The 16,686-nt window shown below is 38.7% G+C and overlaps 1 protein-coding gene across 5 annotated transcripts in view; it reads left to right on the top strand.

The window, feature by feature from the left end:
* LOC149821054 (BAG family molecular chaperone regulator 4-like) overlaps positions 1-16,686 on the top strand; it is a 53,945-nt gene that overhangs the window by 25,737 nt on the left and 11,522 nt on the right. The window contains exon 5 of one of the 5 annotated variants that reach the window (XM_089982993.1): positions 12,544-12,641. The exons of the other annotated variants lie outside the window; for them this stretch is intronic. Within the exon in view, the coding sequence (XP_089839119.1) occupies positions 12,544-12,630 (87 nt within the window). The 3' untranslated portion in view covers positions 12,631-12,641. Of the gene's footprint in view, positions 1-12,543; positions 12,642-16,686 lie in introns of those variants that run through there. 5 annotated transcript variants of the gene reach the window in all.

Here is a 16,686-nt window from a genome sequence, read left to right on the forward strand (position 1 = left end):
GAAGCAGCAGCAGCTGAATTCGCAGCAACCTCAACATCCAAGCAAGTTGGTGAACTCTATTTTAAAGCCTCTTCGACTAAGTGAGTTTCTGAAGCAATCACTGTATGATGTCGTCCATTGCTGGACGCCATGTTATATAAATTACCATTCTCATGAAAATATTTCATGCTTGAACCCAGCCTCTTCTTACAATCACCATTCATGATGCCCAATTTTGGAGGTGGTGGCTGAGCTATAGCAGTGGATGCTTGTATAGCCAGTGAGTAGACACAGTATTGCTACTGTAAACGATGCTGCTGTGGGTGAAGGTGTAGGGAAATGGCTGACAGGTGATACACATGTGCTCTGGTAGTGGTGAAATAGAGTGCACAGGGAATATGGAAGGTGAAAGGTATTGAATGGATAGTGATGCTGCAAAAGGGGCTTCAGCAGGTGTAGCAGGGGACTGTAAATGGTGATGGATGATGTGAGAAGGTGAACATGGTGAATGCAGTAGGATGAGAAAATGAATGTTGTGCATGTAGCAGGTGGGGACCGTGTACAGGGATTATAAGACGCACAGTGTCTGACATGCTGGGCTGGTATGAGGGTGAAGACCGTGTACCTATGTGAAGAAATACATGCCTCAAACTTAACTGCAGTAATATGTATAGTTTTGAATCAATGTAGAGACATGTGCATAGGTGGATTAGGATGCTGAGACACCCGCCACTGCGAGGCTAATACAGAGGTGTGGGTAGAAATGAAATGAAGCAGGGACTGTCCTGAGGAATGTTAATGAACATACTTGTGTGCGAAAAATGAAAAGCAAATCATGAAACAGAAAATCATGCTGTATTATGAGATATACAAGAAATGGATATACTACAGGATATTGCATGGTAAATATACATACCTCCTAATATGAATATGCAAAACACATATCAGTTGACGAAAATTGAATGTAAATGAAAGTATATTCGATAGCAATAAATGCGACAAAGGACATAATTCCACTTCTGGATTGGATCTAATGGAGGGGAGATCAAATCTCAGCACATCCCAGTTCAACTATGCATCGATTGAGGATAACTCATCAAACAAACATCGCCTAATTCTGTATCTCACATTTCAAAGGAATCAGATGGATGGTACCGAAATGCTTGCCCCAAACAGCAATAAGGCAAAACAGTATTGAGGCTGATCGACCCAGTGTGGTTTTGAACAACAACACAATCAGGATGTTTGAATACACAGGATTGATACTATAAGTTGCTTAAGAGCAGGAAATGGGAATGTGCATATACTAACAATGAAATAAAATTTCAGAAATAGCAAAATACTGTTAAACGAAATCATCAAATTATTGAAAATGAAATGCAGGTAATGTAATTCTCAAATACAGAAAACATGGATTGCACAGGGGGGGATGAAACAAAGGGGATCAGAATGGATGGTGCTAATCGCAATTAACCAGTAAATACGGATGGAAATCTGATTATGCATACGGTGCTGAATTCAGATCTGCCGATTTCAGCTTTAAGAAGGCTTCTGCATGACTTGGTAAGAGCACACAACGGTTTCCTTGCCTGAATGGACAGCGCACAACAACACATCATTGTGCCTGTGTAAATTTGAGCAACAACACACCGATTCCAGCATTCCCCTCTCATATAGGTATTCATGTTGGGAACCAATGTCATGCGATGGAATACAGTGAGTGAGGAGAGCATTGAGGAGCATCAAAAGAATTCAAAATATAAACCGATTATCATGATATAACAGAAAATCCGATGCAAAAGAGGAAACAAAATAAAAGGAAAAGAACTTAGACTAAAATCAGATGCGATGAGCAGGGAATATATAATGCTGCTAAGATTAAACTAATAGATAGACATTATACTGGAAAACGTGAACAAAATCAAATCAGAACTCAAATGAATCACATCGGATTCCTGAACCCGATAACATGAACGAAACAACGAAAAGAACAAATTAATTGTAGAAAATAGAAGAAAGATATCGGAGCACGACCACTCCTTTTCATGTTGCACACAGGTAGATTGATTTGCCATAAGCAAATCGAATGCTACCAAAGGTGCTTAAAAGGGGGCGATTAAGCAGAAAAATTAAAACAAGAAAACAAGGAAATTGGAAGTAACAGAGAGAAAAGGAGAGAGGCTCTTACCGGATTGCTGGAGCTTCGGGATCGACCTTCTTCAGTCGATCGAAAAAAAAAAGGAGAAATAGGAAGAAGAAGAGGGGAAGAAGAAGCGATCAATGGAGAAGGAGAAGGGTGCTGGGGTGAAGAGGCGATGGATGAGAGGAGGCCTGCGACTTCTGTTTTATAACAGAAGGCCGTTAGGCCTTTTTCAAAATTGATCCTTGTAATTTTTAAAATTTTTCAAAATAAGGGCTCATTTACAAGATTTCTTCAAAAAGGGTTTTAAACTAATATTTTTTTTGAAAGTTTTTTATGTTTCTGACAAGTTATAAAAATACGAGGAAAATACTGAGGATTTTTAAAAGATGGGATCCAAACAAAGTTTTTGAAAGATTTTTATAAAATATTTGTTTTGAAATTGTAAGTTTTTTTGAAATGAGGTTTTTGGTAAATATAAGGTTAGTTTTGAAATTTGAGTTTTTTAAAACGGGTTTGGATCAGAGGTTTTTGGTAAATATTCGAGTTTGGTCCTCGAATTGGGATGAATTCAGATAAAATATATGAGAAAATACAAAGAATTGTTTTTTTTTTATTTTTTTTGAAGAATAGAAGATCCGGGATCATAATTGGATCTGGATATCCGATTTGGATCTGAAATTGGGTCAGATGTAAAATTTGAATCCGAATTCCAATGAATCCGAGAAATAAATGAAATTTTGATTAGAAATTAACCCGATTTATTCAGAGGATGAGACTAGAGGTAAAAAGAGAATTTTTGGATTTTTTTGGAAAATTTGGGGTGTTTACAGTGACCCTAATAATCGTCACTCTACCACTGGTTTCTATATCTTTTTAGGTGAATCGCTGGTCTCGTGGAGGTGTAAGAAGCAACAGAAGGTCTCTTTGTCCTTTACTGAAGTTGAATATAGAGCCATGACATCCACAACCATGGAAATTGTAGGGATTCAGCGTCTTCTAGAAGATATGGGTGTTTGTATTAAGGAGCCAACAAAGCTATGTTGCGACAATAAAAGTGCAATATATATTGCCAAGAATCACACCTTTCATGAGCGCACGAAGCATATTGAGATGGACTGCCACTATGTCAGAGAAGAGTACTTGAAGAGGATTATTGATCTTCCGTATGTAACGTTTGAGTATCAACTGACTGACTTCTTCACTAAGGTACTTTGTTCGCCTAGCTTTCACTTCTTGTCAAACTTGCGGTCATCACACTGTAAGTTTGAGGAGGGGGGGGGGTGTTAAAATGTAATCCCTAAATCTAGTTGTATGGATACATATATATCCGTATATATATACTTATATAGAGATACGTATACATGTATACGTATCTCTATGAATATGTATATATAGATATATATTTATTTTCCAAATATACTCGAAAAGGGTATTCCTATAATTTCTCATTTTACACATATTTCATTTCGAATATGCTTGTAATTTTTATTTTTATTTTTTATTTTCTTGGTTTGCGCCACATAGCCCCCCCCCCAATAGAGTTGTTGGGGCCCCCAACGGTCACAAATGTGATCGTTGGGGGCTCCCAACGACTCCTTTGGGAGCCCCCCCTTGTGGCTTCTTTTTGTGTGTATAAATAGGGGTGTTCCCCCTTGTAATTTGTTATGGCTTGAGTGTCTCAAGCTCCTCCTTCTCATTTAATATATTCTTGTTACATGCGTTTGTGCATGTTTTCCTTATTTTACGCTCTTGTGCATATTTGTTCAAGTGTGGTTTGAATGCTTTTGTGCACATCTTTTGTGAAGTATTGGTGCTCGTATGCGTAGTGTCTCTTCCTAGACATTTTTACAGTCCCCGTGTTAACACACCTGGACACGCGTCGACACCTGGACACGCCATTTTTCCCTCCATATATATAAGTTTGTATTCAATTTATAATTTATAATTATATTTTTCAGTATATAATATATATTTTAGATATAACATATGTTTAGATTAGATTGTATTCAGTTTATTTTGAATTTATGTGATATTTAATATATAGCCATGTCCCCGTACCCACATTTTTTTGAATTGTTGTGTCATATCCTCCGTACCTGTACTCGTAGGCCATACCTGCACCCGCAACTGTACCTAGGTGACATAGTCTACATGTTTAGGTTAGTGGAGGTTGGCTCTTAGTTTGTCCGATTACCATGTGTAGGCACAATTTTATAAGCCTTGAAAAATCAACAGAATACAATGTGTGATATTTTATCAGCTCATAAAATCATGTTTTTTCATCGAAAACACATGATCCAAAAGCTGGTTCTGAGCATTTGGACCATGCTGAATCCATCCATGAGTTCGTATTAGGTCAATATGACCCACATATATGATTTCTAGCTCATTCGGATGGCCGGGTCGACATTAGCAAATGTTATATATATATATATATATTTATATATTCTAAGCCTATATTTTCTACTTTTTTATTTCTTTCGTATTTAAAAACTTCTCTGCTTGTTCTTTGTCTTTTCGCAATAAAAATAATACAAAACCTGTTTTTTCTATCTTTTTTATTATTATTTGTATTTTCAACTTTTGAAACTTCCATAATTTTCCTGAGGTTTTCTGAGAAAACCTACTTTAGAAAAAAATAAACTCCTAAGAAAAACCTTGCCAAGAAACTCCCAAGAACGATACATTCCTATTCCAGGAAAAGACAAAAAAAAGCATTATCTCTCATGATGTTCATTAAGCTAGCTATTGAGAGTATAGTAACTTATAAGCTATAGAAGCATGATTGTGTTAAGTTATATCCACTTCATTTTCCTAAAAACTCTGTAATATTAGATTTCTTACCTAACCTATAATTGTTTTGTTAGATCATTAATCACTTAGACAAAACCTGATTAGTTGCAACAATTGATGAAATAGGGAAATCACTATCTCTAGTCATCAATGATATTTTGGCATGATATGGGCACTTCAAATGCTCTGTGTAGCCTGGTGAAGCTGGTACTTCTGGTTGCTGCCACATGTAGACATATTGCTATTGTCCACCCCGCATCCAGATCATCCCAACATATGCGAAGAGCTGGAGGATGATCCGCCATTGACAACCCGATATGTGTAAACATATTCAAGAAGATCCAAGCCATATTCAACCCATTTGGGTCCAAACAGATTTCAAGGGTAGTTTCATCATTTTATATGCATTGATTTTCTGATATTTCTGTGTTATACATCTTAGAAAATCAATTTTTTATTTTTTTGGTTCCACTTTTGTGATTTTTGGAACCACATAAAAACATTTGTATTTTTATTTTATTTTTATTTTTTGGTAGGAGCTGGATCTTACAGACCCGGATAGTTTAGTGCTCTGTAAGATCTGTTTTGTGGTACTAGAGGGTATAGTGAGTTTATTGAGTGGATTTTGATTTTTGATCCAGATTTGGATCCATTGTATGTAAGCCCACGTGCCAAGTGGCCTCTTGTGACTGAGCATGGAGTGAGGTAGCCACTCAAGTGACCAATCAAAATTCTGCCACCACACCGCCCACCCTATTGGTGGCCTCTAGAGGTGCCACCCACTTTGAGCCTTCCTGTCAATTTTGGTGGCTTTCCATTGGTCAGCCAAGAGGTGCAATGAGACAAGAGGATTCAAATCTTGTTCTCCCATTGGCCTCTTGGAAAGTGACCTCCCAAAAGCTGAATAAGAGCTAAGAGCAATTATTGCTTCCCTTTAAAGAGGCTCCAAAATTTGTGTAGAGTGACTTTTTGTGTCTATTCTTGAATTTTCAAAAATTCGGTTCTCTATTGAAGAAAATGTGAGCTAGAAAAAACTCGTTTGAACATCGTGGACTAGTGAGTCACAGTTATTGGAGAGCTTGTACGACGTGACTCTTGTGAAGCTTTGGTGGAGTTGAGAACTTATGGAGCTCATTGGGCGTGACCCCATTCAGTCCCTCCTTTGGTGTGAAAGCTTGGTGGACAAGCTTGAGTTTGTTCTTGTAAGGAGTTGTTGCTGGCGTGACCACAGTGGTGCATCATTTCTGTTCGGGAGTGAACCAACTTGTTGCAGAACCTGTTCAACATCTAGTGTGGTGTTCAACTGTTTGACATTTGAACCCATGTATGCTATTGTTCGATAAACTTGCTGAGTTGTGGTGGCTGAACTGACCAAGAACCACCGCTGCTGCCATTGTTTTTACCTGTTTGGAATACTTGAAACTATTATATTTGATTTCTGTTGTGCTGATTTTTTGAAAACTGTTGTCATTGATTTTAACTATTGTCATTGCTGCGTGTTTTATGTTTGAAAAAATCCTGTTTGCAGAAACCATGCATGTTGTTTCCAATTTCAGAGATTAGTATGATTGATATAAAAATTCTAATAGCTGTTGTGTTACATTTGATTTTCTGCTGCAGTCATGTTCTTAAGAAAATCGTTTTTCGTGGATTGAATGAGTTGGTGATTGAAGTTTGAAAATCGTTGTCAACTGTTTGCTGTTCATATATATATATTATCCTGATTGTGTTAAGATTTTAATCATCACAAAAGAATTTAATCTTATTCAGTTTGACTGTGTCATTGTGTGTGCCTTATTTTCCATCTCTGAAAATCGATAGAGCAGAGAAAACACTGGTAGTGTTTTTCCTAGTAGCCGCTGCCTTCATTCGCAGCTCGACAGTCTAGCTGCCTTTGAATCTTGTTCGTTTTGTGTGTTGTGCACCCAGGAACATCGACCAATCTGTTGGTCCAGCCTTGACATACAAAATCTTATTCATTTGAGTGTTTTTGTCCCTAGGGTTTGTGCATACCCTGTCCAGCTAAATCAGATCCGTTGGATCTGATTTGACGCCACTGATTGGTGTTGCTATCCATGTATCTTTCTTCTATCTGTTGTGCAAATACAAACTGATTGTCATATTAGTTGTTTATGCATGTTTAGTAGCTGTAAGTCTTTATTCAACGTATTTATTTAAAGTGTTATTTGAAGTGCCAACCTTATTTGTGCTATTGTAGTTCGATGGAAGGTGGAGAGCAGAATAATGGAGTGTTCTTTTGTTGCAAGGCGCGTTAGTTAATATATATATATATATATATATATATATATATATATATATATATATATATATATATATATATCAGATAGGCCACATGCATGCGATCAGATTCGCTCTTCACATCGAATCTGAAATTTATTTTAAAATTTTGCCCCATGTTTTAAAACTGAAATCGCTTCCACATTAGAATCCAAGGTGTAGGTGCGTTTGCAAACTGACCACCATAGTCGGTTGCATCAAGAAGTTAGTAAGTTTATGAATTTGTTTTAGTGATTCTTGTAATACCATGTGGTGGGCAAAGGTATTTTATTCAACTTATAAAGAATGTTTGTAAAGTCTATTTTCCTTCCCAATGAATAACTGGTGAATTTCTTAAGGAAAAGAGCATCTAACTTGTTAACATCTATTGAAGGTGATTAATGAATATTGCATCATTATATATTAATGAATATCACAATTTTTTCCTCTTTACACATTTTCTTTCTTGCACTTTTAAGAACACCAAAAATAAATGTGCAATAACCAATAATAGATTTTCTTTTTTGCCAATCAAAATTTGAAACTAATCTGCATCTGTGTATTGCTAAATTCTTAGATTCCCATTCCTAGTAAATACAATTATGCTGCCACATAGGTGTGAGTGCGGATACGACGATGCAACACTTTAAAAAAACTTGGGTAAGGGGGTACGAGGAGGATATGTAAAACCCACGTAAAAAAAAAAGAGATCGGACCCGGGTCGGGTCCAGACCCGACCCGGGCTCGTTCTTGTTCTTGTTATAGTTTTAAAACCCGACGCAGGGTGAGGGTTTTAAAACAAAACCTTCTCTCCTGTGCGCTGCACCCCGCCCGTGCCGTTCCACCCCCTCGATTGGATAAGGGAAACCCTTGAGGGTTTCCCCGAATATCACCCCCCCCCCCCCCCCGAATATCACCCCCGAGCTCTTTAAGAGCATCGCAGGAGGGGAGGGTGGGCTTCACAACGCTCCTCTCCTCCTCTTCCTCGCTTTCCTCGCGTCGGCGCTCCCTTCTCGCAACTTTCGACGCTGCCATGGCCGACCCTCACCGGTACGCCTGCAACTCCCTCGTTCCCTGCGCGCGACAGCCCCGACGCTGCCGACCGACGCCGCCGATCCCCTCACAGGTACGTCCTTCTCCTCCTCCCCTATCTTCTTGTTCCCCTTCCTCTCTCCTTTCTCTCTATTGGCTCTGCAGGAGGCCGACGACTCCCTGTCGCACCCTCTTGCTCCCTCTGTGCCTACCAGAAGGGCGACAGGGGACCGACGACCCCCCTACTGCACCTTCCCCCCCCCCCCCCCCCCCCCCCCCCCCCTCTTCTTTTCTTTGCGCTGGCAGCTAGCAGGGGGCCGGCGATCCCTGCCATGCTCCCCCCCTATTCGTCGCTGTTTTATTAGGTAGGGGTCGAGGCCCTTGCCATTCGTCGTTTCGTCAGACAGGGGCCGAGGCTCCTACCATTCCTTGTTTTGTCAGGCAGGGGCCGAGGCCCCTGCCATTCGTTGCTTTTGTCAGGTAGGGGCTGAGGCCCCTACTGTTGGCTGTTTTGTCAAGCAGGGGCCTCAGCCCCTGCCATTCAGTGTTTGTCAGGCAGGGGCCGAGGCCCCTGTCGTTTGCTGTTTTGGTAAGCAGGGGCCGAGGCCCCTGCCATTCGCTGCTCTGTCAGGCAGGGGCCGAGGCCCCTGTCGTTCGCTTAAAAATCGCTCCTGTCCTTTCTGGCTGCCATCACCCCCCAAAAAAGTGAAGTTGACGAGTTAACGATTTCCCGGCAACCAAACGCAGCGAAAGAAATCCCCAAAGAAGTGGGCCGCGAGGAAGATGAAGGAGAGGAAGAAAGAAGAAGAAGAGGGATTGAAATAACTCTTCTTCACATCTTCTCCTCCCTCTCTCCCCCTTGGTCTTCCTTCTGGGGCACGTCGCCGAGAAGGGAGAAGGTGAGCTCTCGGCTGGAAGCTTCCAGAAGAGAGGGGATGAGCCTTCAAGGGTACATATTTTTGGTGGCAGGGGATCTTTGGAACGTTCTTACATCTGTTTTTTTTATGGAATTTCTTTCCACGTCCTTCACCACTCGCGGATTTAATAAAACGCCCCGAAATTGAATGAAAAACAAAGTAGCCATCGTTTTCAAAAACAAAATTACTGAAAACTGTGACTATTGTTTTGTTTTGCAGATTTAGTGAATTTGCTGAATATTCAGGGTAGCGTTAGAATCTTTTGGGTCAGACATCCGAGGATTCGGATCTGGGGCCGGGTCAACAACATTTTGTGTCACGGAATCTGAATTTGGATGTTAGTTGGATTGAATTCCAGATTCAAATGTAAAACTTTTGCTTTTCCTTTTTTCTATTGAATCCGATTAAATTGATAAAAATTCAGTTGGATATCTAACCCAAATCCAAACTGTTAGCATCACTATCTAATGCTAATTAAAACTAACCAAACCCAGTTGGCAAGGGTTCTTTAGGCCTTTTTGTATCCAATTGAATAATTGGTGAAGTTTGGGATTGGGTATCCAGATCCAAGCAAAGAAATCGGACCCATTTGGGTCAATTTATCAATAGTGGTAGGTTATTAATTGAAGAGAATTTTGGTTTCTAATGTTTGAAAAACAACATAAATAAGATCTCATCTCATGCTGTGAGAGAATTTTGGTTTCTTAAATACTTATGTAGATCAAGTTGTTGCATTAATGTTACTTTTACATGTTAATCTCATATTTTTTCAGTATTTATTTGAGATTTTTTATTTCTTGTTGGTTGTTGCTTCATCAATAAAGTAATTTTTATTTATTTATAATTTTAGATATTTTTTATAGTTTTTTTCAAGTTTTCAATTTTTTTTTTTGAAGCTTACACTTTACTCCTCGAGCCTTATGCCTCACTTCAGATTTTGGTGGAGCGTCTCGCTATGTCTCAACGCTTTTCACAACACTGGTTTCAACCCTTGCCGCTCATGCTTTCCGCCGACATGGCAGGCCTTACCATTGCTCTTCTGTTCTTTTTACAACTATGGCATAATAGCTTTCACACTCTTGCAGATTTACGCAACGGGTCCCATTCGTGCTCTGCGGCCCGACCCTCGTATCATCTACACTCATAGGCGCACACAGTTACACATCCCGAGGTAGGGGAAAGTTGCACGAGGATTTTGGATGAATAAAATAAAGTATAAGAATTCTGAGATAGAATGATTTATTTTGCATACATGCTTACATGTAGAACAATATAACTTGTGATTACCTGTTTTGTGTTTCCTCGTTCTTACTCTTAAAAAATTACATGCTTGATGTATACTGTATGGGTAGGCTCATTTCTACAGTAATTCCTATTACTGTGTTTCTGTACTTGCTCTCTGTTGTGATTTTGCTGTAGATGCCTTGTTTGTTATTGCATGATGAATCTTGTTGCCGCCCTCAGGCAAGCCTCGTAGGGTGTGCAAGTGCACATACCACATCTTGCGCCTTTTGGAAATGTGCGAAATTGTGTACAAGCACTAAAAGCTCGAGAGGAGGTGTTTCCTTGTGCAAGGTTGACTCCTCGAGAACGAATTTCTGCTTATAAAGCTTGTGATCTAGTTAAGGCAATTAAGGTTCAGACAGTAGTCATACGAGCCACCGAAGCAAAGGTTTCTTCATAATCAATCCCATATTCTTGGCCATAACCTTTGGCTACTAAACAAGCTTTATATCTTTCAAGAGTACCATCACTCTTGGTTTTAATTTTATAAACCCATCGACATCCTATAGTTTTCTTCCTTGGAGGAAGATCTTGAATATTACATGTAGAAGCCTTTTCAAGTGCATCTAATTTAGCTTTCATGGCTTCTATCCATTTGATATCATTTTTTGCTTGAAAATATGTGGATGGTTCTTCATATGAGTGAATTAATGCAATAACTGCCCTATATGTGGGTGATAAAGACTCGTATGATACAAACTTTCCTGGAGGCCTCGAGACTCGGGATGATTGTCTAGTTGGAATGTTAGAATATTTTTCAAGTGCACATGGAGGATTAGACTCTTGTCGCCTGGAATATTGAATACTAGTATCTCTATGAACTTCTTCATTTTCAACATTAAGAACAATAATTCTTTGATCATCATCAAAGTTACTGTCAAGGTCATATTCATCAGATGCAACTAATTGTACCCCGAGTCAGTTACTCGGAAGAAATGATTGGATCCACGACGATCTCAAGACCTGTTTAAGATTTCTTATTTTATAGTATTTGAGCATGCCAAGTATATTACTGATTCTATAAAATACTGTGATAGGTTATCCATCGAGAAATCCACAAGTTTGCTATTGTAACCGGACCTTAAGACATATACGCTATTTATACTACGATAAGAAGTATGAAAGGTCATTGAGTACCCCAAAGTGTGCAATAAGCACTTTATTGAAATAAATAAATAATGATGTCGGCCTCTATAGGCCAAATGCTCAAAGAGCAATACATGTCATGTATGAACTAAAGGAATTGCAAGATATTAAATGTTTGCCCTCTCATCGTAGTCATACCTTTAGGCAGGTACGATTGTACTTTTAGACAAGTACATCACGTTGGTGTTACAATGTTTGGTTGATAAGGTTGTGGCAACCTCGAAGCGTGCATATAACATAAATGCTGAGATCACATAAATGATGACAACTCGCCTTCACAGGCAAGATGCTCGAGTGGGTCTAACAGACCAGTGCATGTAGAGTGGGGCGGCGGTTAAGAAACCCCCATCGTGCCCATTCGACTTTCACGGTTCATCAAGGAAGATGATGGATGGTACAAAAAACTCTGATGGATAGGTTGTTAACAACCACCCCATGGGCAAGAGACTCAACTTTCCCAGTCATCGGAGTTAGGAGAATTGAGATTACCATAAATTATCCTAGGTGGTAAGTCCTAGGTACTTCTGCAGAAGTTGGATGCATCCATGGGCCACGAATGCCTTTGGGAATTTACTCTCTTAGTCACTGACCGTCCCCTTAGGAGTGGACCCAGTTAGCCATCCGGGTTAATGAAAAACACCTAACATAATAAACCCTCGGATCGGTCTCGGCTGTTTCTACATTTCGCGTCTGTGCATACCCACAGGCCGGTTAATATCAGAACTTAAAGAATATCCCTTTCAAAATAAGTTGTAGATGATTGAGATTTATTCTACTTGAAATGTTGTTATATCTGTTTCAAGAAAATAGATCTTTGCATATGTTGCACCTGCTAGAGTAGATTATATATTGTACTTGTTGCTTTTAATGTAATAAACTGCTTATCTCATGAATGTCTTGCTTTAATTTATTCTTCATTGTCTATTCGTGCACCTACTAGTTTGTTAAGAAACTAACCCATTTCATGGGCAGGTGACTAGTAGGACTTCACAGGCGGCCGATGGCGCGATGCAACATGGCTCGAGAATGTCCTTCTTTCTGCATGGGTCTTGGCTCTGAGTTTTGAGTTTTGAGTTTTTTTTTAGATTATTAGATAGTGGAAAAATGCTCATTTTGTAATAAACTGTAGATTTTATTAATAATCTATTGTTTTGTTTTCTCATTTCCTTTGAGTAGTTGTTTCATGTGAAATGATGATTTTATTGCTAACGTACCCAGAATTTGGTAACTTGTGCTCCTTTCTAAATTGCTTCCGTTGTCGATTTTAAAAGTAAAAACTTTAATCTTGAAAGGTTTTTCGTCAATGTTTTCGAAATCACAAGTTGAAATTTTAGGGCGTTATATATATATATAAAAGATAAGATTCAGAACGAGGAGATACGTAAGAAGGTAGGTGTTGCACCCATTGAAAATAAGATGCGAGAGAATCGTTTACGGTGGTTTGGACATATTCGGCGAAGGCCTAATGATGCTCCAGTTAGAAGGTTGGAGAAATGGGAAAATATATTAGTTAGAAGAGGTCGGGGTAGGCCTAGGAAGACTTGGATGGAGATGATAGGAAAGGATATGAATGCTTTGAACCTCACCGAGGACATGGCATTGGATAGAAATGATTGGAGGAAAAGGATTCATGTGGAAGACCCAAAATGAATTTCTTTTTTGGTTCATATCGCTGACCCCAATTGTTTTGGGATGAAGGCGTAGTTGTTGTTGTTGTTGTTGTTGTATATATATATAAATTTTTTAACAGCTTTAAGTTAACATTACGGATATGTGTGTGCATTTATGTATTTATATATATATATATATATATATATATATATATATATATAGATAAAATTGGACTTGGTTAGGGTTAACTAAATCTACTTTTGGACAGAAATAGACCTCAGCGTGGTTGACTTCACTTGACACAAAGGAAGCCGTGTCCAAGTGTCGCACCCGCATGGGTGTGGGTGTGGTGCCTTATTAGAAGAGTCCGTGTTACATAGCAATTATGCCTATATTCCTTTAAGCATACAAAAAGAAATCTTTGATAGCATGTTGGTTGCTTAGGTGAGTGCACAAGTCAAGTGTACCAAAACTAACAGAATATCTAGTCGTGATGCTAAACCATAGCATGCTATCAAAGAAAAAACTTTCCTACTTTTCTAGATATTTGCTTAACTTGCAATCTTCCACTTAGGTGTTTCAGATCTTGCACCAAAACAATCCTTCAGCCGACAACAAGACCTCAAATAAGTCAGCCATTTATGTTAAATGTTGCACATAGTAAGTTTTGCAACAACTCTGTGTATTTTTATTAACATCTCCTGATATTGATATAATCCACACAGATAGGAAGCTAAGGCAGTTATTCTGCCTTATTTTTTTCTTTAATAAATTCTTTTTAGTTTCCCAACAAAAAAAGTTTTCCTTGTTTATACCAATTTCAATTGTTGATGCACTTGAACTGAGTTTTGAGAGGTATAAATTTGACTAAGCATTTCTCCTTTGAATTTACTTTGGTCACTATCCCAATCCCATGTACACTTCGTTATTCATAGGACCATTCGGAAAGGCATTATTCACACTGCATTTGGTGAATAATTTAGGTTTGTCGTGACTGAAAAAGTAACAAAATTTGACCTTGACACAAATTTAAAGATCTTAGTGTAATCAGTCCCATAAGTTATTGTGAACATTCGGGCAACTAGATCAGCGTGTAGTCCTTTCTACCTTTCCATGCAGCTTGAGTTTTGCCATGTAGACAACGTTTACAATCAAAAGGGTGTTAAAATATAGATCCTGCGTATGGATCTGGATCCAGATCCATACGCACGTCAATAAAATACGCACGATGTTGTTGACGTCTTGACGTCATTTTCATTAATGGCATTTTTGTAATATAGTCCTATTGTAAAATTGTTTTAATATATAACAATTAGGGCTTGGAGGCTGCGTTAACTTTAGCCGCCCCAGCCATTGTGCATCTCTCTCTCTCTCTCTTCTCTATTTTTCTGTTTTCTGTGCAGCTTGGACTGTGGTAAAGACTTCTCAAGACATCTCATATGATATTAGAGCCAGGTTGCGGAACCCTACCAGAGAAATGTTCAACGAGATCTGAAGAAGAAAGTTTTATTTTTATTCATCTTCGTTTCCTGTCATATTATCTTTTAATCCCCGTCGGCAAAATTTCTGGTACTTTCTTCCTTAAATCTCTGCTGTGAATCCTCCTTCATTCCTTTTCTCTTTGCTGTACGTCATTATCATTCTTCTTTTCTGATTCCCTTTCTTCTGATTCCTTTAACTTCATGCTATCTGATTTTTCCCCTTAAGTCAAGTTGTGATTTTTCCATTTAATATACAACTTGCACTAGTCTGAATCGTTTCCTTTGTTCCCCATTTTTTTTATTTATATATTGCTGGACGTCCATATCGGATTTTCTATATATTGCTGTCGTAGTACAGCATTCACTATCATATCATTTGATAGTCCAACATTCACTATTATATCATTTGACGTGGTATCATTCCCGAACTTGTATTTGTGTGCTTTTCAATCAGCAGTAAAATCAGTTTTGTGCTTCTCTGCGCAACGTCTATAGGCTGTTTACATTCTCAACTCTGAAACTAAAAAAAAAGGGGTTTCTTTTTCAAGTATTGGTTGTGCACATACATATTTTATTGAAGCTCTGCTGATTGATTAAGAGATCTCAAATCAGTTTGTTTCTTTCCTCCCGTCTTATTTGCTTATTTGTTGTTTCATTGATATGGATTCCTTCTCGTCTTTCGGTCCCTATGCAAATTTCTTAAATCAGCTCGTTACAAAAAAACTTACACATTCTAATTTCTTGACATGGAAAAGACAAATACTTCCGTTTATACGGAGTCAGGATCTCGATGAACATCTGGATGGTTCTGTTCCCGTACCACCACAACTTATTTTGCAGGAAACCAAGGATGAGAAGGGTGACACAATTACCAAATCTGGTAAAAATTCAGAGTATACAACTTGGAGAAAACGGGATCAGTCTTTGGTTGCTTATATTACGTCAACACTCTCTCAAGAAGTGTTGGCTACTCTTTCAGATGATTGCACTGCTACAGATCTATGGAGTAAGCTCTCTCAGACCTACTCTCAAATATTAGAAACTCAAGTTATGTACTTGAAAAATGAGTTTCAAAGTTTGAAGAAAGGCTGAATGACAGTTATGGAATACATAGGCCGCATGAAGAGTATTACTGACCAATTGGCTGTTATTGGAAGTGCTATTTCAGATAAAGATAAAGTACAATTTCTTAATGGATTGGGCCCTTATTTTGACATGTTTACCAGAACTTTGTCCTGTCTTCCCCACTTGCCCAACTTTGACGATCTTCAGGCGAAACTTCTCCAGCATGAGATGATTATAAAACAAAGGACAGAAGGAAATGAATCAGCTCGTTCTCACTTAGTTTTGGCCATAGACACTTCTGTAGGTTTTGGACGAGGGAATAGAGGAAATCAAGGAGGCAGAGGCTGAGGACGTTTTGTGCAGGGAGGACGTGGTAATTTGCGTACACCTAATAGTTCAGATGTTTTTAATGCAGCGAATCTGAGGAGAGTGCCCACTTGCTTCTTATGTAACAAACGAGGACATGTGAAAGCTGGTTGTTGGTTTAATTTGCAGAACAAAGGAAAAATAAACAAAATTGAGAATAAGTCAGCTACTACTGTGGACTTGAAAGCGCCATCTGCAGATGTGCAACAACTTTTGCTATCAACATTGTCATAGATGACGATCAAGCAAAATGAACAAGGAGAATGATATGTTGATTCTGGTGCTGCCATACATGTCACGGGTAATGCGGGTAAGTTATCTCACTTATTACCTTATCTTGAAAAAGGTAGTATAGTTACGGGAGATGAAACTTATCACTCCATTAGTCATATCGGCAGTGCACATATTCCTATGTCAAAGTCCTCACTTCACTTGTCCAATGTCCTTCTTGCTCCTAATATTAAAAAGAATATTGTCTCTATGGCTAAACTTGTTGACGATATGAATTCTTCAGTCGAATTTACTCCCTCCTTTGTTTATGTTAAGGATCTACGAACGAAGGAGACGTTCGCTAAGGGGGAGTGACAAGGAA

The sequence above is a fragment of the Nuphar pumila genome, chromosome 12 (genome assembly GCF_984573655.1).
Source record: "Nuphar pumila chromosome 12, dmNupPumi1.hap1.1, whole genome shotgun sequence".
In the NCBI taxonomy this organism is placed as follows: Eukaryota; Viridiplantae; Streptophyta; class Magnoliopsida; order Nymphaeales; family Nymphaeaceae; genus Nuphar; species Nuphar pumila.